Source organism: Rhipicephalus sanguineus, chromosome 6 (assembly GCF_013339695.2).
Source record: "Rhipicephalus sanguineus isolate Rsan-2018 chromosome 6, BIME_Rsan_1.4, whole genome shotgun sequence".
NCBI classification, from domain to species: domain Eukaryota; kingdom Metazoa; phylum Arthropoda; class Arachnida; order Ixodida; family Ixodidae; genus Rhipicephalus; species Rhipicephalus sanguineus.
The window spans coordinates 152,943,561-152,970,781 of record NC_051181.1 but is presented as its reverse complement, the minus strand read 5'-3'; the positions used below and the strand labels follow the sequence as shown (position 1 = coordinate 152,970,781).

At 48.9% G+C, this 27,221-nt stretch overlaps 1 protein-coding gene across 1 annotated transcript; it reads left to right on the top strand.

The window, feature by feature from the left end:
- Positions 1-5,195: 5,195 nt before the first annotated feature.
- Positions 5,196-26,330, top strand: LOC119396814 (protein odd-skipped-related 2). The gene is made up of 3 exons (XM_037664148.2): positions 5,196-5,695; positions 19,289-20,219; positions 24,919-26,330. Exons 1-3 carry the CDS (start codon positions 5,665-5,667, stop codon positions 25,229-25,231), a joined length of 1,275 nt encoding a protein of 424 aa, XP_037520076.1. The 5' UTR covers positions 5,196-5,664; the 3' UTR covers positions 25,232-26,330.
- Positions 26,331-27,221: the final 891 nt, after the last annotated feature.

Genomic DNA, 27,221 nt, shown 5'->3' with positions numbered 1-27,221 from the left:
AGTGCAAAATTAAATACAAATATTCGAGGGCATGGATGCTATCAGATGTTCGCGTGGATACAAGTCAGCTCACAACATGCACCGCTGGAACGGTCATTACAAGCCATACTCATTTGCCCGGAGCTTTGGCGATGCTGCACGTTATTAGTGCGACATAAGAGAGGAACTCTTCGGACGTCGAGACAGCGTTCGACCTTGACACACACATCTTCGCACTGCGAGTTGTGTGCACGTATACACCGACCGAACGGTGAGGGAGTACGAGGTTATACGGAGTGCAGACAGTCGGCCGGCTTGCTCACGATTCGTGAGCGATACGAGAGAGCTGCGAGGCGCCGTCGACGTAAGGCCGCCCGTCCGTTGTATGATAAGTAGGCCGTGCCGTATGGTGCGAACAGACTTGCACGTCTGTGAGCAAGTACACAAGTCAGTAATGAACGTGTATGTGAGTGTTTGTGCACACGACTGGGTGAAAGTGTGAGGTTCTTCCATTGCGCACAAGGCGTTCCGCAAAGAGGCGTTACTCGTCAGTTTAACCCACGAGCATTTTATTCGACTCCTCTCACAACCCCGGTGGGCCATGCCTTTTTTCAAATTTTTGTTAGTATAACTTCCAATCCAATGCAACCCCGCCCCCCGATCTTTTCTTATTGCTTCGACAATGCCGATTTGCACCCAAATGCGCCCGAAAAAGTCTTCAACACGCGCTTCCCTATAGCGTAGTGCATAGTTCGCTTAACTACAGCCGTATCCCATTATGGCTTTCCTGAAATCGCTCGAATTTAAAACGAATGAGCGCCGTGCCCCGTGGAGCGGTATATTGCGAGGCAGTAGGAATACAATAGTGTTAATACACACAATACCAGGTAGAAGTGTTTCATAAGAGTACATATTTCAACACCGAAATTCACTTGTTGCGTATTACAAACGTCAGGTTCGAGCCCGTAGACGATTCGAGTATTCGTCGCTTAGAAACGATTTTGGAGTTTCACTTCCTATACTGTTCGAACACTAATGCAAAGTTGCAGCGCACAATGTTGAGATTCACGGTCTCTATATAGTATACGTAAAGCGTATATATTTTACTCTAATTTTTCTCTGCAATCAGCTTGAATCATCCTTGAGGACAGCTCGCTAGGGCCGAGATGTATCGATGACTTACTTGAGAAGGAATGATCAAGAAAATAGCGTAATACGGGAAAGGAGGGAGATTGGATCCATGGCGTCAGGACGAAGGCGTCCTGACGGTGCGTGTCCGAAAAAAAAGTCAACTTACCCTATTTTTCTCAGAGCCCAGCCTGCAGACTACGTTCGCACCCACAGAAATCAATGGAACGAAAGAGCACAAAGAACGGCACTTTATTTTCTTTATCATTTAGAGCGACAGAATCCCAAAAGACTGTTTTAGAATATAATTATACATATACCGCCGACAGGCTTACAGTGAATCTGAGGTAAATGCAATCTAAACCTTTTGTTGTGTACAAAAGCAGAGTTCATAACTATTGACAACAACCGAGCGAAAGGTCATCGCCTCCTTTCAATTTGCAGGCCCTACGTGATTCTTATAAGGGGATAACAGGCGGTCCTTTTAAATCGAGTAAGAGCAAAGGCTCCATAGGATGGGATAGACGTACACGCAGCCAAAGGAAAGTAGCAATGGATTAAACGCAGCGCTCATATTTATGCAGCGGGTATCAGCGACGTGTAAGTATACGTATATCGGCGGACACACTCTCCGCACACCCATGATGTCTCTTGCGCCACGGCCTCGGCGTCTTGGGGGTATCCAGGCCTCCGGAGGTAAGAACCTCCGAGGCCACATAACACGTCCGGCCACTTAGGCGGGGCGGCGCGCGCCCCTGTCTCTCCCTGCTCATAAAAAAGGACCACCAAGTAGAAGACGACGGCGTGGCAGTCAGGCGCCTGTGCCACTGCGTATTATAGGACCTTGGAGGGCAGGGGTGCTGCGTTCTTTATGCACCTTCAGAGAAGCGCGCGCATCTCCCGAAGCAACAAAAAAACAGGTCAACAGACAAAGACGAGCTGCGTACTTCGCCTCAGCAACTCTGTGCAGTGCGGCAAAGCCTACGGCACGATTCACGCTCGATCAGTGTACGAAGAGCGAACTTGCACGATCTACACGAAGGGAAGAAGATTCGCCCAATGTTCGCGCCTAATTCTTCCCACTGTATCTTTACATTCAGTTGGTGTCGTGAGAAATGTTATTACAGAAATGGCGCTGTTTTATGGGCGAGTTCGAGCTGCATACGCGATCACGGTGTGCCGTACACCTTCGCTCATGTGTCAGTTTCAAGAAAAAATGTTTCTTAAATGCGACGGTACGACAGGACGCTTCACGTGACTCTCAATTATGTATATGCGTAGAAATATAGCAGCCTTTTAAGTGAACATCAGTTGCGGGAGCACTCCCGTTCGTTGTAATCGTTGGGGTTTTAGTTCCCGAAACCAGGATATGATTATGAGAGACGCCGCATTGGAGGGCCCTGAAAATTTCGACCACCTGAGGCTCTTTAAGGTGCACATAAATCTAAGCACACGGGCCTCTAGCATTGTGCCTCAAAATCTAAATGCGGCTGCTGCGGCCGGTATTCGATACCGCGACCTTCGGGTCAACAGTAAAACAGCATAACAACATCGCGGCGGGTCCTCTTAGTTGCAACGTGTGTCTTACCTCGTCCATGTTTTCTAAAGCAACACCGTAAAAGGGGACTGCTCGTGGACATTAGACGGAAGCATTTCATCTTGTTCCCCACAATTCCTGGTTGGCTGACGCAACCTACATAACATAGCTGTACTGCACAAAACTAAGTATCGCTGCGCTTGAGAAAGGCTATCACGAGAGGTGAGCATGCAACGGCAGAAGCAGTGCGCAACTTCGGCTCGTGCTGTGTGGGTATAATCAGTGCGCGATCGCTTTTTACGACGATATATAGAGCCGAGTAGATGGCGCGCGACGCGCGTGCCAGCGATCTCGTTCGGGGCTTTGCTGCATCGCCTTTGCAGCGGGGGAGGTCTGCAGAGAAGCCTCGCAGTCCCGGCTGGAACGTGGCGGCGGGCGACAGCGTGCGAATGCTAATTCCGCAGCCGCCCCACACAGAGCGCTAAACATTGAGAAAGAGAGGAAAAAGTATATCGACATCACGAAAACGTCTCGGGTGGGCGCGGCCGGTGTGGCACGTTATCGAGAAGACTGCCTTTCCTGGACGCGTACAAGACAGCTGCGGGTGGGCCCCGCATACATATAGTTCAGTGCTGGACGTATATACGACTGCGACAATCACATTAAATCTCTGGCGTCAGGCAGTGATGGTTTTGTTCACTCCTTCATGCTCGCTCGGGGCGGTGACCACACGCCGATTTCGGATAGCTCCTGTTGGCCGAGCACGCGTCCGCTCGACCGTTGCTGGCTGCAGGTTTTTAAGAGATTCGAAGTATAGCGAGTATTCTTTCTTTTTACAGCGGGGTTGGGCTTTTAAGTGCCAGACGCGCGAGCACCACCGAACTTTGGAGCTAAACGTCGAAAAGGCCTTCAGGGAGTGTCTGGCATGCTCAGATAACGAAACCTGTTCCTCGCTGTTTAGTATATACTAGCCGTGTTTTGAAAGCGCATAGCGCGGAGGCCCTCGTTCGCAAAGTATTCCTTTCCAAATGTCAAAAGGAGCAATAAAATATAAACGCATTAATCGGTCAACGAACACGAGATTCTTGTTCTCATCTTCTATTCAAGTGGCAAAGTATATAGACGGCTAAGACGACGTTTACGAGAGTGCCTGCGAGCCAAGCATTTAAGGAGCGTGCATTCGAAGGAACGACTAAGCGACCCAGCTGGCAGAGCATCCAACTTTCTGTAACCACGTCTATGTTACGTATTTATGAATACTATCACGTACGGAAAACAGCTTCGTTCAGCGGCTTATGCCAATTCGTCTATGACCCATGCTTGCATAAGTATCCACAGAACACAAACACCATATGGCACTGTTAGCTGTCATCCTAGAAGATGAGATTACACAATGAACCGAATGAAAACATCGTGGCATGTTTTGCAAGAAAGGTATGTATGAAGAAAACTGAACAATGACAGAACTGCGTGCTTGCGTGTGTGTGCGAACACAGAGTGCATGATTTTTCTTTGTAGGTCCCCGTCCAGCGGTGCCACGCATTATAATCATGACAACCAATCATGAACATCCTATCTGAGTGAATCTAAAAAGCTCGCTCGTTTATTTACAAGAACAAATGTGTCATGAGCATAGGCATCTTCTTGTACAAAGCAGGTCTGGGCAATCCTGAGCACCGAAATTAGCAACATGTGTCGTTAACCATGAAAGTTACGTTTGGCTTAGAGCTGTGTCCCGTCTTGCTTTCGCCGTCCTCGTGATTCTTCGCGCTACTGCCTGAATTATGTACTACCATCTAGCCCATCAGTCTGTCCGTTTGAACTTCCTTAAGTCACCGTAGAAAAAAAGGGGGGAGGGGCATGCTTCTAAACTAATATTCCGCTCAATAGGCGACACTTGAAGCCCAAAACATTCTCTTTCACATAGCTATTATCGTTCGTGCCGCACATCCACCAGAAACAACTTCTTCAAAGAAGGTTACTTTGATCAGAAATTTGTTGATTTTTACTATAATCACTCTTCTCCCATAAACTCAGAACTTGCGCAAGCACCTGTGAGCGCCACCGCATACGCCGTTTCTTCGCCGCCTTTGGCGCAATAAGAACTGAACGATACAGCGGCAGAGAGAACAACGAAACAACGGCAATGGCTGCTTGCGGCTCGTTCTTTTCGCTGGCGGTCCCTGGTGGCGGAAACCGGAACCAGAACGGACGCGTGCGCACCGACGACGGCGGCTTCTTTCCAGCGCTGAGCCGAAGGAGACGCGAAAGATGAATCAAGAAATAAAAGAGAGAAGCGAAGGAGTCGAAGCGGCGGAGCAGGAGCGGAGGAGCCGCCTCCCCGAGCCGCAGCCACGTGCCGCGCTGGCCAATGAGCGGCGAGCGGAGGGGAACTCCCGGCACCCGTCCCGCATCCGGGAGCGGCCCGTTCCGCGACGCGTCTCGCTCTCCGCAACGGCAGCTAGTCGGGAGCCAGCTCCTCACCGCGTCGGAAGTCGATCGGCAAGCTGCCCGTGTTGCCGCACCGCTGCTGGCCCCTGCTGCTGCCGTCGTCTCCGTGCTGCCGCACAAGCTCCCGCTGCTCCCTCCGGCCGCTTCAGCCTCCGTTGGCCCCTAGTGTTCAGCCGCTGCTGCCGCTGGACTGCAACGTGATCATCCCCCACCCCTCCTCCCCCCGCCCACCCACCTCTCCCCTGGCGCTGCCGGGTGGATCCGCGTTTCTTTTGTGTCCGTTGCGATCCCGACGTCCGCCGCTCTGCCGGGACAGTTTCTGACCGAGAGAGCCTGCGCTGTGTTGGGAGTTGTGACAGGCCTGTTTTCTCAGCGACAAAACTGCGTGTTCTTCCTCGCCCGTCGTACTACCGTCGATGTCGATGAGAGACTGTCGTCGTAGCGTCGACGGCTCCTGACGACGTGGCACCCGCGATTGCTGTCGTCCACGGTGCCTACTTGACTGCGACCGGCTCTACGGTTCGTCGTTCGGTCGCCGCCGTTGACACCTTCTCGAGCCGTGAACAACTATGCTGCTACCACCTTCACTCATCACGGAAGGTAAGTTCTCCACGCTTCTCTTTGCTCCGAGTGAGATTTTCCTTCACTGCATTCCATCGCACATTGCTGTTGCGAGATTCTCGCTATGAGGCGCATTGTGTGCTTCATTTCGCGACGTTGAAAATCCCCGACTGTTGACAGTTCTCTCGTATGGATACTTAGCCGTTGCCGGCTCGCAGGCGTCATCAGTCTAAGTATTTCGCGTAAAAATATGAAGCTCGAGATACATTTAACATAGAGGCGCTTATACGTGGACTATAGGATGCAACCCAATCGCAGTGATGACGTCTAGCAAGAGAGGATGCTTCCAGTTAACTTGCAAACTGCATAATCGAAAAGTTGCTTCGTATCTTCCTCGCTCTCGTCGTATGTATACAGCTGTTGTGGGCTTATGCACAAGGAACCAATTTTTGGTAACAGTCATCGTAAAGCCAGGGTTTGGGACACATCGTATAGTTGGCGCGTGCATAACCGGAAACCGCTGAAGCGTGGCTTTCGTGCCTTGTCCGATGCTAGGTATAGGGCGCTTGATCTGCACTCATCATTTAACCTCTGGCATTTCGGTTCGGTTCGCGGAAAACGCTTCACGATGCAGGCGCCACCTGTTGCCGATAGCTGCACACACGGATAAGGGATTACTGCTTCGGCGGAAATTGGCCTTGCCCACACATTTCTCGCAATGACGTGCATTTCACTCCGCAGCAATCTTATCGCGACACCACTTCCAAGATTTTTCTGGCAAGGCCTCGTTTCCTGTTTTTTGATGACACTGTTCAATGTGTACTTCAGTGCTTCTAGTGTACGTAGCAGTAAAAACGATTAGCAGTGGGACATTCCCATATTGCCGCAGCATACATATGGTGCCGAGTCTAATGTCAACAGTTGTCTTGCGATTCCATACCTTTAAGTTAAATGCGATTGCCTCGTTTCTCGTGCTATGTTTAGAAACACGTCTTGTCTCGTATAAAATTGCCATAAAGTTTATATTGAAGCAGAAACGTTGGTTACTCATGCAGCATGTTTATAAAAAATGTAAACGATACAGAGTAACTTCTCTATACGGTGGGAAAGGTTCATCTGTCCCAGCACTTAAGAACGAAAGACGAGGCTTCTTTTATTATGTGTTTAGCGTGGCACACTCGATTTCCAACCGCGCCCCTTACAGCCATGTACTTTAAGGCGCTATACTTTCGCCTGTATTATCGTTCATTCGCACAGTCATAAATACAAGTGTCATATACCACCACCAGTTGCACGCGCAAAAATTTTAGCGATTTCAATCCACGCACGTGACTATGATAATGTGAGCTCGAGTTTAGTTATCATTCTGACAGTGTCACGTGAACAATTGCACGAAGCTCGCCGTCTTCCACTTCCTAATGAAGGGCACAATTAGCAGTTGCTTTACATTGAGCTGGAAACTTGCAAAAACGTGGAGTAGTGTAATCAAACGTCAATTAAACCACGGGTTTGAACCCCCCAACCCCCCCCTTGGCTACGCCCCTGAACGCGGAGTAGCGTAATCGAACGTCAATTAAAGCACAAATGCTACAATAGTATTGCGTAACGGGATACAGACATCGTGGTCCATTTTTTAGATTAATTTCGTCATCAATGTCTGCCCACAACAACTGTGCTTTAAAGCACATTCCATTGGGTGCGATCGAACCAACGTTATCCAATGCTGTCTTCCTTCCACTGTGTTCTTCCAGGCTGCTGTTAACTTTTCACATGTATAACCAAATCGCGCATATAGTTACCATCCAAACCACTTGTGCTCTGATTTAGTCGCGATCACTTAATTATTTGCAATTTGTTGGAACGGATACCGTGCCTTTCAAGTGAAGTTTGGGCCCATTGTTCCTGATCCACGAGTATCTGAGTCGGCCGAGTGTGAAATGTTTTCAGTATTAGCAAGTTAGTCTAAGATTAACTATAACTTTATGGCCTTGTACGTAATATCGTAAACATTCTGTACGCGCATTTAACTGTGCCATCTCTACCATGACAATACATCGCCAAGCCATCTCTCGTGATCGCACGTATACGGGTAAACAAACCGTCAAATCAGTTTTGAGTTTGGCCTTTGTATGAATAGGCTCCATTGAAAGAAGCATGGAACACACGCGACAGCCTTTTTTAGTGTCAGGTTCATGCTTACTTAACATTGTTTTGCCAGGCGGAGAAGATATTGCAAGGGAGTTCGTAAGTTAAATCAGGGAACTTCGCATCCATATACTAAAGAAATGCCAATACACACAGTCTGTTCAAGAGACATATAAATTTGAACACATTTTACACCAGTCGGCTTAAACAGCTCAATAAGGAGTGCATGGATCACTAACGTGTAACATGAATTTTACACGCCTTGTCTAGGGACGTTTTGTCCCCAGCGCTTTCGTCTTTGTGAACTGCAAAAGATTTCCAAAGTGGAGGTTTACCTGTACTAATTTATTTTTTGGAGCTACAGCCCTCAATTCTTAGTTAACAATCAATCGGCTTCACCACGGAGGGTGCCAGTCCAATACTATAACACTTGTCCAACACTTGTGTGTTGTGACTTCTCCTATAGCTATACTATCGCATTACACAATTATCAAGGCTTCCGTAATTTATCACTATTTTCATCAGCCTTCCGCATACAGTGTTTTGTAGTACCTATACTATACGAAATATCGAGATACATAGCTACACGGTTGTTCAGAAAGAAACGATGATTATTTTGTTAAGCCAAGTTATACTGAACTGCCTTGCCCAGACTACTGTTAACTGAGATGTTAGGATTGACACCACAATCAAACAAAACGCCATTTTCACATTCCTTTTTAGAATTAAATCAAAACAAAACTTCGTGGATTCTAGTTAACGTGCACTGATATATACGCCATTTTGTATAAGCCGGTTTCTCGTAAAGCGAGTGAACAGATAGCTAATACAAAATGTAGTACAGCATTTTACAGCTCACTTCTAGAACAACCCAGCATGTTCACTGTGATGTAAGCCTGTATACGTCGGTATAACATTGTCGTACAAAAATTATGTCATCAGCATTCTCTACTTCCGACACACATGCCCAACGTGCAAAGTTTAATAAGCGTCTGAAGCAATAACAGCTTGGACAGTCCTTGACATGATGACATGCATGTTCTGTGGCTGAACTTGCTTGAATTTCATCTCCAGCGTACTTGAATTTAGATGGACGCTAAGGAATCTGTGGTCAAAATGAATAGGAGACTGTTATCTCCTTGTTTGTTTCCCGCATCGAGTTTTAGACACGAGGCTAGCGCCAACTACTCATTTTATCGCTCATTCACTTACGTCATAGCTGTATAGTTGGTTGAGATGGCTGTATTTCTCTGCTTTCACGCTTGAAAAAAAAAAAAACACTTTACAGACACATTGAATTATACACGAGGACAGAAGCTGTGAGTGTTACGATCTGTCACGTGTATACGGAAACATTCAACATGCGCTGCCATCGGTCGTCATAACGTTACAGTGATTGCGTTACCCACAGGAGGCGTTGGCTATATCATGTTCCCTATACAGCAAATACAGCAGTTCGCTAGCTATTCTTATTATTGGCCTGAATTAACAAGCAACAGCGTAAAAGCAACAAGGTAAAAACTATGAATGGGCACAGCAGGCATCTATTCGCGAAATATTCTGCGCATACGCTTACGCACAAAACGCGAGGACACATTAATGCACACATGCATGAAACGTGCGCATATTACAATGTCTAATAGTTCTTTAAGGAGACGACGGTGGACGGGTGTTTGTTTCCGAGTGCCCATCTTAGCACATGCGCTTCGTTCGGACGGTATAGACAATAGTACGAGAAAAAAAGCTCATGTCCGCTAAAATGTTGCGATGAGTAATTGAGATGATGAGATGCTACGACGTACTGTGAGGCTGCGATATACGAAACGCTCTCTCTCTCTCTCTAGCCGTCATTTCTTTCCAATCTCTCCCAATAGAGCGTCATGGCGCTTCAATGTAAACCTTTCCGGTGGTGTAAACCGGAATGCTGTAAACCATTCTGCCTCCCATGAAGCCTCGCTGAAGGCGTCGTTCATAAGACACACATGAATCCCCAGGCCGCCCACGATACCCACACACACCGCCGATTATGACGTGCGCGGTCTCTTGCACTAGCTCCAAGGAGCTGCGAAACAAGAAAGAAAGGTTTCCACACTTGCCCCTGTCCTCACAGAAGGACGATGGAAGCTTCCGCACGAGGCGCAATGCGCTTGTAAGATAAAGGATCGTTGTGTGTGTGAGAGAGAGAGAAGGGGGGGGGGAGGTTAGTCGTTACTGTATACGCTCTTCCCCAACATCACTTCCAAGACCACATAGCGCACATACTGTGCGCGTCTTGGTATGGGCCTCCCGGGCTTGCATGTGCGCACGAGTCGGTGGCCAGGCATGCGCGAGAACCTTATCGGGCGAAACGTGCGCGGCCTCCAGCCAAAAGTGCCGCGGCGGCGCGCGTTATAGCGACTCGGCGGCGGTCGTTTTTATGACGGGCCGCCCTTTTTGAGGCGAACTTATTTACGATACTGCCCCTGTTTGTTCAAGGACCACAAGGCGGGCTCCTTGTCTCGACGACAACCGAGAGGAGCACGACTCTTTCGAGGTTTCTATCTCGGCGCGAGCTGTTAGTGCGGGCAGAAATATATGGGATACATAGACGGGCCGCCCGTCGGCTTGCCTTCGGAAAAAAAGTCGTATCGTTATCCGTCGACAGCCTCATCACCCCAGACGACCCGCTGACGCACACTGAAGCCGTCCTGCAAGGCGCAGAGAAGCGCGCGTCTGCAGCCGGAGCAATAAACTTAGCCTGATTTCAATATCTTCTTTTCTTTCCGGTGGCGACGGTCTCGAATATACTGTCTGCGGCACATGTGTGCGATTGAACCGGCGCCTCTTAGTTTAGATATCGCGGGGATCTCCTATAGTGTTTCAAAGATACTTACAGTGGTCTATATAGCTCTATCTCAATGCCGGAACGAGTTGTGCCAGTGCATGGTGCCTTCCGTATGATGTATTCCGTGGAGATGTTTAACAGAGCTGGGCGGACTACCGCGTGGAATTTTTTTGGCGACCAGCAATGTGTGCGAGTACCTCTCACTGAACGTGACGGCATGCGTGCAGGCATTTTAGGTACGTGAGTATGTGTACAGTGTGCTTGATTGGGTTAGCTTTGGTCTTGGTATGGGTTAGTTTTGGTTATATACATTATCGCAAGCGCTCACCTCCCTGCCTTCACTTTTTTCTGTTTCCTTCCTCCTCTGCGCGAAGCTTAAACGTAGATTTTGGCGTGTCTTCACGAACGTCCTTCCACGTCCACGTTTAAGTTTTTATGTCGGTTTACTCCTAAATGCCACCCACGGATATTGGTTCAGTTATAGTGTTCCATGAAATACTGGGTGAGTCTTCCTCAACGAAACGAATCAACGTTTTCGCACCCACTTGCAGGGATACGATGACTCGCGCAGCGCATGATTTTTTGTCGACAAGAAGATGAGGAGACCAAAAGAGATTACATGTATAGCACGTAAATGAATTTATGACGTTCTTGGACGTGATAGTGATGCTAGAAACGTAAGGATACATTGTATAGCGATTCCAATTCAATTATTTTCTCCTTCAGCCTTCTCTTTGTGATGCGAGCGCTATACTTCATACGTATTAACGCCAGGTCCTAAGCGTTGGACGATAAACGCAGTAATAACGAGGGAAATGGCCATGTTTTGTGATAGCCAAAATCGACGTTAATTCGCCCAAAGCTGCGTTCGAATACAGCGCGTTCTTGTGTCGAGAAAGATTTTTATCTTCGAAAAAGAGATTTGAAAATACAACTTCGGCCAGTGGTATTTTCGACTATAGACACCGCGTATAGTTTGCCATGGCTGCCCGATGTGCTGAGTGCTAATGCAATTCCAAGGCTTTCTAATCTCGCTAAACACTCGCTCGGTTTCTCGGTGACGTCAGTGGAACGTAAGTGCAGCTTCGCGTACACACGAGCACAAGACCGACGAATGGCATGGCTCAACACAGGCCGTCGTATATCGCGGCGCCCGTGTCCAGCTTGCTGCAGCCCTCGCGCGCTCCATTGTGTTTGCGCGCTCGCGCCTCGTCCATGCATGCGCGGCGCTCATTAAGCCGCCCATTTCTTCGCAGTGCACGCACGTATGCGCATGTGCACGCGCACGCAAGAGTCAATACGAAACCTCGAAGGGCGTTGCAAGGCGTTTACCCGCGCGGCTATAGCTAGGGCGCCGCACGGTCCGGCTGTGCGTATACATGCAGACGCTGCCCGTGCGCGGTTAGCGTTGCGCCGCGCGGCTTTGGGTGTCTCCCCTTTCGTGAGGCTGCTTGCGCACGGTGCGACGCTGAAGCAGCTAGGACAACGACGACGGCGCGCCCGAAAACAATGGGAGAGCCCACGGCCGGCTGGACATATACCGACGAACTCAGTTTTTTTTCTTCTTTCTCGAGGGTCGGGACTGCGTTTGCGAGCGATGCGTCGGCACGCACCAGGGCGTTTTCGCGGAACAGAAATCGTTATACAGTAAAGTGAGTCGCTATGACGAAAAAGCTGCTACGTCGAAGGAATGGAGGACACAGCGAGAGAGAAAGCTTATTCGTTGGAATCTCGGTTGATGTGCGTCTGGACCGGGCGAGCGACCACCTGACTCCTCCCGTGCATAATACAGGTAGAATATGAAGCGTCACCGCCGCTGTATTGCTCGACACTGGTGTTGCTCGATTATTGGCGTTCGCGTTGTAACGACAGTGACATTCGTGCATCGGAAACGTGTTACTGCATGCAAAGGGTCCTCAGGCGCACGTTGCGCACGTTTGCCTCTCGATACGTGAACGTGCATGCAAATCAAACTGGCTTGCTTCTGTATACTTTCGCTAACTCGTAGATATAGCTCGCACGGGTTCATCATCATTTCTCTCTCCCTCTCTCTGTCTTATACCTGCGCTGCATTGCCATACACATAAGAAGCGAAGAATTTCACGCTGCTAGTGCTGAATTGTGCATTGCATGGTACACGGTGACCACCCTTGTAAACTGGTTGTTCTGCTTTAGAGCTACCGATGTCATTATTTCGTATCGACTCAGACAATGACCGCCAAGGGGCCTTGATTTCGCCTTGCTAAACGATAAACGCAGAGTACTGGCCGGACCCAATATCTGCGTGTTGTGGGTTCAACAGAAAAGTGGAATATGAAATTTACAGGGTAGTCATAAATTATTACGCATCACGTTGGTCGCATACTCTATGGCGCAATGAAAATGCGGACTGCGCATGTCAAAACTAGGCTGATATTCAACTTTTTTTGCTGAACCAGCCGCCAGTAAACTTTTTACCCTACCTCTACGTGTCTCCAGCGAACATCGCCGTATACACTATCGCCGATGGGAAGTTGGAGGTTCCTCAGAGACAACAGAGGACACCGTGGGATTCGACGGATCGCGCAGCTATACACGTGAACCCGGATCGCGCGCGCTTCAGCAGCCGAGAGGTGGAGGAGGAAAAGAGATGCGTCACCCTTAATGCGGCGAGCAGAGAGAACGCGAAAGCAGCCAAATCCGCAGAGAACAAAAGGAAAGAGCGAAACGCTGCTCGTGCCGGCGCTCGTTGGGCAGGGCTCATTCAAGCGCCGAGGCAACAGCGTGCGGTGAAGATAGAGAAGAAAGAGAAGAAACCAGCAAGGAATCCACTCGCAAAACGCCGCGCGCGCGAGACGCCCAGGAGGAGAGACGAGCATCCGGGAGCGCGCGCCGCCGACGAGGTGGTTCGGTAATGTTCAGGTGGCCGGCAGCAGCAGCAGCCACAGAGCCGGTCTCCCTCCCCTCCACCGCTATGCTAGGCAAACGCCACCGCACCTCCGTGAGCGAGAGGCACGCACAAACAGGCAGGCAACAGGGCCTCATGCGCATTTGGCGCAGATAAATTCGCCTCTTATACGAAGCTGCACGAGGCTGCAGAACCTCCTCTTCCTTTTTCCCTCGATACTACAGACAGCACGCGCGCTCATCGTGTACGCGCGGCGTACATTGCGTACAAGCTCCAAGTCGCACCCCCCGCGAATACTAGCACCCCCCCCCTCCTTGTTATTCCCCCTCTTCCATCCCGCCGCCAATGAACTAGGAATCTACTATACACCCTCACAGTCATAGTCTTCTCAGCTACATCTCGTCTTGGGAGGACGTCGTCTCACGTGTGCTGCTTGCTTCTGCTGCTGCTGCTACCTCACAACATTGCACGCGTGCGCACGTTATAGCGTGTGCAGAGGCGAATGCGCTGCCGACGTGCCGGCTCGGTTGGTTTGGGCGCGCTTCTGGGCCTTTTGCTTCTTGTGTTCTTCGGTGTACCTGCTATGCTGCATTCTGCTTCTGTCTCGCTTTAATCCTCGCACATTTGTTTTTTCTTGCACACTCTCTCTCCTTCTCTCGGCATCCTCACGGTGTGCGAAGCGGAGAATATAACGAGAGAGACTTGATTCCGGTTGGCCCTCCGCAGATATATGGCTGCTGCTTGTTGCGGCGTTGGTTGCGGCTGATGTACGTATGCGTTGCTGTGGCTTGCTGCATGCTGCTTGTAGGATCTGCTGTCTGGGATGAGAAGGGAGGAAGATAGCTAAAGGAAAAGGATGGCTGCCACGAACACGTTCGAGCTCGATTGTTCGAGGATTACATTGTGCGGTAATTGCATAAAACCAGCGCCATTGTAATGCTTTACTCAACTGCATCACAGTTGCGCGCGCTGTGACGGAACTTTAATCGCCACGAATTTCCCTCACGATTCAAGATGTCAAGAGGAAATGTCATCTGCTCACCATCTCTCAGTTATAATAATAGCAATATAGATTCATGTTTGCGGATTCAGGCACTTCGACATATGTAGGTGAGATGATTCTTTTGTTTAGCTTGTATTTTTGTAATAGAAGCATCGAGTTATAAGTGAGGCAATGGGCGCAGGAACCTCGCCATGGGAACCTAGCTGTCATGTGTGACACTTCAATCATGAATTGCTGCGAAAACTGCATACATGGCATCAGTGAAAGGTTGTTTTCCCAAGATTTTTCGCTGTCATTTGTCGCTGTCACCGACTGGGTTTATTTAGCTTCCTCAAGACGCACACTTGGGTTACGAGAGGTGATGGTGTTGTGAAGGGCATGCAGTGAAGAAATTGCAATGGGATTCGACTATCTCTCGATACAGCGGTGCAATCGTACATTTCACTTCTCAACTTCGCGAACAAGGCGATTTGGCGTTTTACTGCGACTAGTTGTGCAAAGAACAGAATCGACACCCGGCACACCTGTGGAGGTTGTTTAGCTTTGGTTATATGCAAGTGGATTTGTGCCGTTGCTGCTATTATTATTAATTAACGCCAATATTCGAAATATCCAAGCTGATCACGCGGAACGCGTTGCTGCTTTTGTAAATGTGTTTGAGAGGACTCAATCGACTTGTCTGCCCCTGCAGACACTGACTGCGAACTGCTGCAAAGTTCTATGTACTTGAACTGCTGTATCCTTGCGAATCGGGTACAGAAGCCTCTGTCAGGTATCGTTATACCTTGAGCTTCTGTACCTTTCTTGGTGTAATTAAAGAAAAATAAGGCACGTGAATCTGAACAACGCCAGAGAGAACACTATAGTTCTTACGTGGACGGCGTATTTGCTTATCCATCCAACTTGGTCGGTGTGTTGCTCCACTCAATCTTTCCCTCTCTCTCTCGAGGCGTCCACGTTATCGGACTTCGATAGCCCACACCGACGCAGCGTTGGTAAAGGCGAGAGAAACGCGCGCTCAGGTCGAAGGCAGCATCCTCTCCCAGCGGCCTCTCCCTTTAGTAGGCGGGTTCAGCGCGGACCAGACCAGCCCACGGAGAGACCCACCCCGTCCGTGATCGCCCGCGTGCCGCCGCAACAACTCGTGCTGCTCCTGCGCAGTGGGCAACTGTCGAACACCCCCTTCACCGCCACCTCTTCAACCCCCCTCCCCACCCCCCTCCACCTGCCCGGTATGCATGGTCGCGGCGCGTGCGCTTCACGGAGATGACGACGATGGCGATTATTAGGGAATCCGCATGATTGAACGGCAGCGCCGAATCAGCGTTATTATAAACACCGGAGCGAGCGGCGGGCACCTGCCATTATTTGCCATTATTCGGCGCGTATATGCGAAAGGGGATGAGATGAACCGGCCGCTAGGATGGCAGGGGGAACGTGGCGTGTTCACTGTGGGCGTTCGTTGCAGGCCGAATGTTGCCGTGTGTGTACGAACTGTACATATACATGCTTGTTTCTCTGTCAGTTTCTTGTGAGATAACCTTTTCTTTTCGCTTTTAGAGCGAAAGCTCTACTTCTCCCCGTACAAACCCAGAAAACGACTCTTGTGCATGCGTTTTTATTCTTGCTTTCACTTATTCTTTTCCATTTTTACACATTTTTACAACTTCGTAGCAACAATGAGCATGTTGGTACTTGAAAACTTTGTGCGGAAACAATTCTAAAAAGAAAAACATTCACTTCTTATGAAACTGCCACAAAACAACACGAACACACTGTTCGTTATATATAAGTGTTCGTGTTTCAGTACGTGTGTTCAGGATATACCGCAAGTGGCATACATGCCACTTGGGTAGCCTGAACACATGGACTGAATACATGAGCTAAACACATGACTTAGCACATGTGCCTTAGCACATGTCCCACGAACGTGCTGAAATACGTGTATACGACGAATACTTATCGTGTTATTCTGTAGCGTCGTTTCAAAAGATAGCTACCAACTATCCCAAGTGTCAGTTTTATACCTAAAGAAAAACGTGTACGAAGAGATAACATTGTGACGTCATCTTGCTCTGAAAATCGAATGATGAGAGTCTCGTTTCAGCTGAACTCTGCTGTTCTCGAAGCTTGCCGTCACATCGCGCATAGTGCCGTTGAATAGCACATCTTGTTATGGTGACATCATGAAACGTTTCAGCAGTGTGCCAGCGAACATGCATTTTACAAGAGTTAGCTTTTTATTCGTACCTTAACTCGTGGTTTGAGCCGTGGCTTTTACGAAACGTCTCGCTCACAGTATCACGAGCATGTGTCATGCGCCGCGTTGTAGTTGGCATACATACCTACCCCATTTTGCACTGCATGGTGTACAAACATGTTCAAACTTGAGGCTCGTCTTGTATGTTATATCTATAGGATATTACATGTGAGCCGTACATAACACGTAAAGTAAGTGCGTGAAACAAGGCGTAACAGCTGTTTTCGGCTGGCATATTTGCACTACAGGAATGACTGACTCATCGTGGCAGTCGTGTTAACAAAACTGTTAGCCTCTTGAATCTTCGGTATGCGGTGCCGAAGTTACGTTTTCGCATGAGCTTTTAAGCCGCAGTTTATTAGTAAGCCGCGTGCTAACCGTCCCACTTATATGCACGATCCGATAAATTACTTGTCGCATTGTTGTGTTTTTGTCCCTCAGATAAGACCACTAGAAAACATTAGTTTGGTTAGGCTGCGCAAATGACTTGCGCATACGTTGGAAGAGTCTTGGTAAAACCTAAGTGGTGTGCATATTAAGCAAGCGAAACTCATACCTCTTTCGGTCGCCGGTAACCGCATGCATACTCCATCAAACCAGCAGCCCTTATCAACACATTTTAGAGCAAGCAGTCGTAGCGGCCATAAGTCAACCATAATGGATAGCATTCCACGTTACCAGCGCTGCTAAGCTATATAGTCACGACTTATTAACACTGAATGCTCGCTACGTTTCGTACGTTTAGTTATTGTTGCTTTTAGTATTGAATTCCTGAAGTGTAAGTGGCCCTGACCCGCTCACCGAGTTGTGAATTCAAGCTTTCCCACACAATGTTTATCTTCTTGGTTTTTTCTCGATTTCCAATCTGAAAGCTGGAAAATTAAAATTCATAGCAACAGCTTCACAGATGCAACAGCATGCGCACCGTGTCAGAGCCGCACTCCTGCACGCCTGCTGCTTTCGCATTCAAACGTCCTCGAAGAAAAGTAACGAGCGGTAAATCACCGTTGGACTTTGTTGTATCAATACAGTGCTCGCCTTGTCAGGAACCGCGACGACGCGATCCGTTATGCAGAACGTCAAGGGGGTTCGCGGAACGTATTCGCCTATACACCGCGATACCCCCCTCTCCTCCCACCTCCCTTCCCCACAGGCTGTAAGGGAGCGCGCAATCAATCACTCCAATTAGACCAACCGGATCAGGAAAGAAGGGGGGAGAGTTAGGCGCAGCAAAATGTTTTTTCTTCGCCTATGACTTCGTCTATGGCTTCGACCGGCTCGCTTAAGAAAGCGGATCCGAAATCTCTTTGGGCGCACACGGCATTCGCGGTGGGTGCGGCTCCGATGCTTGAATGAGCATGCATGCTCGCAAGACGTTATGTACAAAAGCGGCGTTTATACACGCTATATTGGTTCGGCAATACGTTTAGATCGAGAAAAAGCGGCACAGAAAGAAAGTAAAGTCAACAAAGAAGAATACAAGAAAGTTCAGAACGAGTAGCCAACGGCTCATGCGACGGTGGCCGTGAAGTAATCTCGAAGCAAGCCCATTCCGTTGCGTTTCGCCGCCGGCGTGAGATAATTGCCAGGGCGCTGAGATAGCGGTCTAATAATAATGCGCTCGCGGGGCGAACTCGGTCTCTGCGAGATTGAACCTGTCGGCGATCCGTACGGCGCTGCGCTTTTGCGAGAGTGCCGTGTACACACACGCGCACCTGCGTGTACAACAGCGAGGGAGGGCGAGACCCGCAGTGTTTAGCCGTTTTTTTTTTTATATGTTGTACAGCGGCGTAATCCGCACACAAGCCGTTGTCGATGCGTGTGGCGTGGCGGCTACCTGCATGTATGGGTATATAGGCTGCGTTCATTCTCGTCCAAGGTCGTTGGGTGGTGTGGTGCCGAGCGCATTATGGATCTGTCGACAGGTTGTCATACACTTTAGCTACGATTTGCGAGCACTGCCGACAGTGTTTCGCACTGCAGCCTCATTCAGTGAACGGTATATGAACGGATGTGAAAGCAGGGGTCCTGTAATTTCGTCGAATGAATTGCGACTATGCTGGAAAGGCTGGGGCACTGTGAGTGTTTGCTAAATATTTCTCGTTACTGCTATATCAACATGTCGCTGCGACTTCCCGCGCAAGTGTCATTATATACCGGAGCGTTTGCTATCCAATAAGTGCACTTATATAATACCCGTGTTAAAGGAAGAAGGAACAAGCATCTAGCATTTGACGTGTCAAACATTATTTCGACAAGAGATGTATAACTGAATAGGTGGGGAGCCGTCAGTAGCATGTCAAACGCTTCATCAAATTTGTCATGTAACGCATATGAAGTATGTTTTTAGTGGTTACGGGATCATCAAGTGACCAGACAATTTGAATTCGAAGGCTCGTTTTGAATAGCGATGGTTTTTGCTCGAGCGAAGAAAGAATATGGTTGTTGTTGTTGTTGTTGTTGTTGTTTACTATGCGGCTGACCGTGTCCTCTTCTTTCCTTGTGCTTCGCAGCTCACGACCGTTGCCTCCCAACTCCTCCCCTGACCCCCGAATCGCACCTCGGTGGCAGCATCACCGGCCTTCCAGCCATGCCCCCGTGCAGCTCCACGTCGCTGTGCCTGAGCCCGGGCTCGGGCCCCAAGGCGTACTACATCGGCCCTCCGTCGCCCCCACACGGAGGCGGCAGTCAGCCGGGTTCGCCGTCGGTCGTGGTGCCCGTACCGCTACTTCCCGTACAGAACCCCGCCGCCTTCTCGGCGTTCGTACACCATCACCAGCAGCACCCCCTGGTGACGCTTCCGACGCCTCCGGCACTTCCACCTCCAGCCCACATGTCCGCCGCGGTCGTAACGTCGCCGGCGTCAGGCCTGAACCACCATCCCAGGATGCCGGACCACGTCGCTCCCGCGGTGGCAGCCCCCGCGGCGAGGCCGCGGAAGAAGTTTGACTTCAGCAGACTCGCCGAGTCCGCGACGGCGCCCGACGAAGAGTCGGCGACCGAAGAAGATCAACGGCCCGCAGTACCATCGGCTAGCTCACTACCCGCACCGTACAGATCCTTCGTGCTCGAACAAATGTACCATCACCACCAACAGCAGCAGCGACAAATGGGCGCCGCCGCTGCTGCTGCCATGTCGAGCCGTACCGGTAGCCTTCACAGGCTAGAAAAGAGGTTCGCCTCGTCCCAGTCTAGTTCGTCGACGGTACCTCCTTCGTCCACTTCGGCGACCCTCATGGCCAGCGCTGCTGCTGGACTGAGGCCCGTCCGGTACCGGGCGCCGTCGCGGCCCAAGAAGGAGTTCATCTGCAAGTTCTGCCAGCGCCGGTTCACGAAGTCCTACAACCTGCTCATCCACGAGCGGACGCACACCGACGAGAGGCCGTACACGTGCGACATCTGCCACAAGGCGTTCCGCCGACAGGACCACCTCAGGGATCACAGGTGCGTTGAGATGTTCCTTTATACGCTATATGAACGTTCTGTCACTCTAGGGCCTGTACTCAGACAGTAGCCCGTGCGCTGTAGTGGCTCTCCAGAACACTTCCTCGAGAATTGTGATTATGAAATCCACAGAGGTTGTCTTATGAAAATGAGGTAATGAAATGAGGTTCGTGAAGTCAACTAGTGACAGGGCGTTTGTGAATACTGCCCTGCCGTAAACAGTCGATGCTCATGAAACATCCTCTCTTTTGGCACTATACCACCTACATGTGCATTTACGTGCCGAAATAAAAACGAAAACGTCTAAATATATGTGCATTGACCCAATCACGCACAATTTTTCGCGCACATCTAAGTAACATGACTTCCGCAGCCGCCTAATTAACTTCTTTCAGGAAATTTTTTTTCCCGATCAAAACTGTTCTTCATCGGTCTTCATTCATGACTACCCTCATGTTCGCTGACTCTGTGACACCAATTTTTCTAACTTTAGCGCACTATACTGTTGCTTTCTAAATACGGGTCCTAGATTGGTTCTTCGTTTACTCGTTCGTTCGTTCGTTCATTCTGTTGTTTCGCAGAGTGTGCGCGATCACTGCATGTAACTCGTAGGATACTGCGATAAAAAAAGAATAAAAGCGTGTAAGTTATAGTTGTAAACAAGCTTACTTAATGAGAACTTGAAAAGAAGCATATTTTCTTCCACATTCCTAAAGTGATATGTCGTATTTACTACCACGTCTCCCGCAATTTTGTCGTCCACATCTTCTACTGATGCCTTCAGCAGCTCTTGTCACACGTTCACTCGCAAATATCGAAGGCACGTGCGCGATACAAGCCAGAAAAACTCAAAGAACGGGAGAGAAGAAAAAAAAACGACGTTGTTGACGACAGTCTTGGCATGGCAGCTAACGTTTTGCCGCCTCCCGACAGATAAAAGGAAGTCAAAGGGCTTTTAAGAGCTTTCCCAAACGGAGAAAAACTAGTTGGGGAAGAATGCGACGTAGACCACGACACCACCACTTCAAACGGGCGTACCGACGGCGCGCACGCACCCCGTTCCGTCCCCGACCACCCACTTTTTTTTTCCTTGCGTGAGAAAAGGAACATTTTTCTCCCAACTTGTGACCCCTTTCGTGTTGATTTCACAGAAGAGGCGCCGCGTTGATGAAAGGGTTTGGTAGGCGACGCCGTCGGTAGAGCCTTTATTTTTTTTCTCGCTTGTTTTCTCGTGAGCGAACTTCTAAGAGATACCGACTTGTAACGGAGAAGGCGAAAAAAGAAAACCTGAACTGAAGGAGAAACGCTGTTGAAAGACAAGTCGAGGCAAATGATCATGGCCGAAAAAAAAAAAAAACAGAAATAACTTTCCTTTTCTTTCTTGTTCGATAGTCGAAAAAAAAAAACTAAGTCGGGTATGCGGAACCAGCGCGTTTTCTATAATTGCTAAAAAAAAAGGTCTAAACCAGCCGTCCGAACGAAGGAGAAAAAAACAACACAAATTGCTGTCAGCGACTGTTCTCCCCTTTCCGCACACACGTTCGTTTGTCAGCTCTATCTTTTCTGCTCCCCCTCCCTCTCTCTCTCTTTCTTTTTCGTTTTTTCTCGCACAACCAAGAGCACAGCAGGCTTCTTTGGACTTACGCTGTCAGGAACAGCCCTGAGGCAACTTCGCGGTGACATTGGGAAGCACAAGCCGCTGTTCCCGACTTCTAGTCTAATTGCTAAAAAAACGCGCGAGACGGGAGAGAAAAAAAAAAAAAAAAACATCCGTGGTGACACTCTCGTTGCTGTCCTTTTCTTCTTTTTTTGTAATCTTTCGAGGCGCCATGGGTGCACGCGGCAGGGAAGAGTTGAAGGACAACCCGTTGTTGTCGAGCGCGACACTTTGGGAAATGAGAGGCGTCCCGATATCCCGCAAAGTGCGGCCGCAGGGCACCCAGCAGTAAGAGCAACGTCTGGTCATTGTACCACTGGAAGCGCGCCGCCCAGCAGTTTTTTTAAAGCCATTTGGGCCCAAACGTGGGAAAAAATCCAAACCCCTTCGTTCTCGGCGATGTCACCCTTAGCCCATTCCGACATGCAACTATTTTTTTTTTTTTTACTCTGCAAGTTGTGTCGGCACTCCTTTGCTTTCTGGGCGCATATCGCCATCTCCGTGTGTTTCTTTCTCTTGGTATATATATTTTCTCGGCGACGCCCGCCTCACAACATAGCTAAAAGATTCTTCTGTATTCTTCTACGAAGTACTTGTGCGCTGGTCTAGAAGCGGCTTTCAAGGCTATAGATTTTTGGCATTATCTCATTGGTTTGACAAAAACGCTCGATGGTATTCCTAATAATGTGCGTCGTGTGCATTTTACGTTGCACTGATTGTGCGAAAGAATACAGAAAGTTTTGTGGTTTCGTTGTCACGTCCTTCGATCGGTATATTTAACTGTCTCCAGGTCATCGTAAAAGCACTTGCCTAAGCCATGCGGGTAATTCCGCTACGTTCCCTCACTTTTCATCAGTTAATACTCATAACTCGCAAAGGCCGATCGCGATCATCCGCGGGAAAAAAAGTAACAAACAAAAAAAGAATATGAAGGATGACAAGGGCATTAGTAGAAACTCAAAAACAAGGAACGGAAAGTGATGTTTCTTAACTTGCTGCTGTGATTAAACTTTTACTAAGAGAAGCTGCTTTGTAAGCACGCACTCGACTTACAATCCAATATATAGGCACAGTTTGTTCGCTGTACAACAACAGTACGACCACCAGCTACTATCACGGGTACTGATAAAACGCGACTAGCGAAGTTAAGTTTGAACAGCAGGCTAACAACATTGAAGCAGTGATTACGTTAGCGTGTTTGATTGATATCTTGGGCAGGCAGTACACCATTTTCTTTTTGATGTACGATAGATTACTCAGATCAGAACGAACACTTATTGCGTACACGCGCTCTTGTTGGAAAGCGCTGTCCGTGTTCCATCTGTGCAGTGAGAGCATATCTTGTTCCTGCAGCGCAAGACATTCCCACGACGCTGAAACATGCGCGTGTGAAACCACAGTAACTCACGTTGCGGTTAAAGCTGCACAACGAATGGCACAGCGGGATCTCTTCAGAATATAAGCAGGCTTTTTTCTGTGTGAAAGCCAATGCCCATGTGGCGCTTTTCTATCCGCGTATCTTTACGACGGCCATTATAGCGTTGTTGTGACCACAGCAGTATAGAGGAAGAGCGAACACACAAATGTCGTGGTAGTTAGAGGTCCCCTTATTACCACAGCTGGCATGGCTTTCTCCTTCAAACGAAGAAGGATGGTAGTGATTAGGCTAACTGCCAATTTCCGCGTCGCCCTTTGCTGAAAGCGCCGGGAGCCGATGCGCGGAAGGCACGTCTGGTGCTCGCAGCTCGAGATAGCGGAGTCAGCGCCGTAAGCGATAGGGAAGACTGCGAAACCCGGCGGCATAAAGAAAGAAAGCCGTTTCATCAGCATCAGCTGGGTTGGCTTGGGTGTTCCACAATATAGCTGCGGTGCAAGGCCATCCTCTTTGTAGTTTGCGCCAGCATGATCTCGTTTTGTTTTATCCGAGCACATTTGTTGCGACTCCACGGAGCGTTGCGAAAATATTCAGAGTGACCTCGGAGTTTCAGTCGACGTGACGGCTTCTGCGCGATAACTCCAGTGGTCTACGTATACGTACATTGCTACCTGCCTTCGCAATAGCGTTGTAAATCTTTCGAAGCGTTGCGTGCACTGTGCAGGATATGTCGCTATCGCAAACGTTTCCAAAGTTCACTCTTTTCTTTTTCTTCTTTGCGTTTTTTTATCTTTCTTCTGTCACTGCACCCCTTATCAGAAGTGTAACGCAGCCGCCTATGAGTGTGAGCCGCGCCTGTGTGCACGCACATTGAAAAGCTGCGTCGATGCCCATGCTCCCATTGCATATCAGGCGATGCAATGGAATATCCTGTAGAAGTAACTAAAGCCCTCATTTTTGTTTTCACTTCTTCACGGAAATGCGCTATTAAGTAACATACACAACGTCGGAGCCTCGCGAACCCCCAGAATCGTCCTAGCGAATTCTTAGCAATACCTCGAAAATCAATGCTGTGGTTTCACGCGCCAAAACTACGATGCCATTATGACGCGCAGTGGTGGACTCCAAAATAGTTTTGGACGCCTGCGGTTCTTTACGGTGAACCAATGTTTAAAATTATTACTACGGTGATTACGCATTCCGTCCCTATCGAGCTGGAATCAAACCCGCGTCCTCGATATCAGCAGCGCGACACCGTATAGCCTCCATGTTTCGACGGCTGAGGCTCACACCATTGCAGCCCACATACTTTTCACAAAGAGTTGTATGCAGTAGTGTTCTATTGCTATACATTATGTAAGGGATAATTGACAGCCACCCTCTTGTAGCACGAAGCCACAAGGAAATGCGTATGGATTTCCTGATGGCTTCGAGAACGGGTGGTTGTCAGTTATTCCCTTACATAACTATTCCTTCACCTTGCCGTACTCCGCAGAACTCATTTGCAATATGCTATACATTGTTTGCGAAAGCCACTTGGCTGGTCCCAGGTCGTTCGAATGTGTGTTTGCGCAGCGTGCCTACACACGTATACGTACAGCTGTGTGTAATCGCTTTATTGTTTGTTATTTGTGAATCTTACATTTCCCTTGCTTGTCTTTGTACAGGTACATCCACTCGAAGGAGAAGCCGTTCAAGTGCAGCGAGTGCGGCAAGGGTTTCTGCCAGTCGCGCACCCTGGCCGTGCACCGCATCCTGCACCTGGATGACTCGCCGCACAAGTGCCCCACGTGCGGCCGCAGCTTCAACCAGCGCTCGAACCTCAAGACGCACCTGCTCACGCACACCGACATCAAGCCCTACCACTGTCCGGCGTGCGGCAAGGTGTTCCGCCGAAACTGCGACCTGCGTAGGCACGCACTCACGCACGGCATTCGGACGCCCGACACGGACTCCGAAGACGGCGGCGACTCGCAGTGAAGCCCACCGTCTCTTAGGGACGCTTATTACTCGCGTAATAAATAGACGCGAAGAAGCGAAGACGAGGACGGAAGGAAGCAGGCTGTGGATGTGTCGTAGCGTCTACATAGTCAATGTTGTAGAGACTCTCTTTCGTGCCACCTGTTGTGTGGAACACACATTTGCAAGTACGGAATCGAGTCGACACGCTTAGGCTACCCAGTGCACGCAACTATGGGTGGTGTTCCGGCGCATGTTCCTCGTGACCAGTCGGAGACGACTCGACGAAGACTATCGTCACTGATGTGTGCTGTGCCGGGTTCAGTAGTTCAGCCAAAGACTATCCTCACCACACCACTCGCTCTGCGCTTGCAATAGCAATATCGCTGGTTCCTTCAGCAACACAGCGAATGCCGTAACCTGGTTCCCGTTCCTGACGCACTGCGCATGCGTGTCAAGCTAGGGCGGCAACGTTCGTTCATGCCCTGACATCAATCAGCTGCTACCTCGAACGCTTCCGAAACATTGTATGCGTGATGTGAAGCCACTGAACAACGAACTGATTCCTAAATGAGAACGTCCCCCCACATTCGTTGTACTTACAAGCAAATACGTGCATTTGCGTTACCCTTGGTGGCGGAAGCATTGTGCCAACTGGAAAAGCAGAAAGTACCTGCATTGACTGAGCGTGGCTGCACTTTGGTTCCAAGTGACTAACTTCTAAAAACATTTTCTTTAGTCACTGCGATAGAACAGTGTGACGCTGACTGACATAATATAAGTTTCCCATAAATGAGGCTGTGAATTGTGTTTACCGGCTTGTTCCATTCACTGCTGCTCATCTCCGACCAGTGCCTCGTCACGCAGCTGATCGCCAAAGACAAGTTACGAGGACTATATATACTGCAACGCTCGTTTACCATTCGCTAGCTCGCGTTCAGTTCCAATCAAGCTGCTCTGCCATTGCAATTACATTGTTCGTGTAAATATGTCCTGCAAGTGGTGTGCCACCAATGATCTCTTTGTAAAAAAAAATGAGTGAGTGAAGCGCTTGTACTCTTGTTTTTCGAGAGTGTCTAAAAATGAATCTGTCGATATGTATTAAAAGCGACAATTTGTTCTCTGAATTTCTGTCTTTTGTTTTATTGTTGCTCTATCTCCCATACAGCAGACGAGTAAAGGACCGGCAGCGGGAGAGCAACAGAGAAAATTGAATGAGATTACTTACATATCCATCATAATGGGAAAAGCCAACGACGACTACTGGGTTGTTGCTATAGGCACACTGGCTGCAAATAAAAAGAAGACACGAAATGACACAGTTCTTGTATCCGTCCATCTATGGCAATAACAAGCCAATCACTGTACAGTGTCGCCAAACTCGTGTTTCTCTTGCAGGTCAGCATTATTCTCGCTCAGCAGTTTTCTATCATCACCTCGTTTGGAAACGTTCATTTAAAAGCGTAGTCGTAAGCAATATTTTATGAGGTCTATTTTTATTTTCAGTTTATTTTACAGAGCGCATGCAGCTCTTCACTACGGAGTGACTTTAATCACGGCATACCCCGTGAGGTTTTTCTACAATTAACGCCATGTTTTAGAAAATATCTTTGAGAACAGATTTCACCATCATTCCCCGATTAGCGACTAGCCGACTGACTGACATGTAAATACATTGCATCAACGACTGAGCTTGCTACAACATCAACACTGTGGAGGGCGCCAGCGGCACAGGAGTACACAATCGCAACAGGCGAATTTCATAGGACGTATTGCATAATCTAAATAGCACGACTTTAAATACGCCGGAAATTGGAGTAGAAATTAACAGAGTTATTCTACCGCACTTAAAGCGGTTAGCTGGGCTAGTTGGAATACTGAACTCCGGAGGCATTGCCGGCGCTTTAGCGAAAAAAAGAAAGTAAAAAAAAAAACAGACACACGAGAACTTACTGTTCTTACTAGTCTTTTGTCTTTCTGCGACGTTTTTTTTTTTTTTTGCCTATTTCTC

What these genes read in the sequence shown, in the direction of transcription:
- LOC119396814 (XM_037664148.2), top strand. Translation starts at nt 5,665, where the DNA reads ATGCTGCTACCACCTTCACTCATCACGGAAG. An exon ending in ACCTTCACTCATCACGGAAG is followed by an intron (nt 5,696 to 19,288) that starts GTAAGTTCTCCA and finishes TGTGCTTCGCAG; the next exon opens with CTCACGACCGTTGCCTCCCA. An exon ending in GACCACCTCAGGGATCACAG is followed by an intron (nt 20,220 to 24,918) that starts GTGCGTTGAGAT and finishes GTCTTTGTACAG; the next exon opens with GTACATCCACTCGAAGGAGA.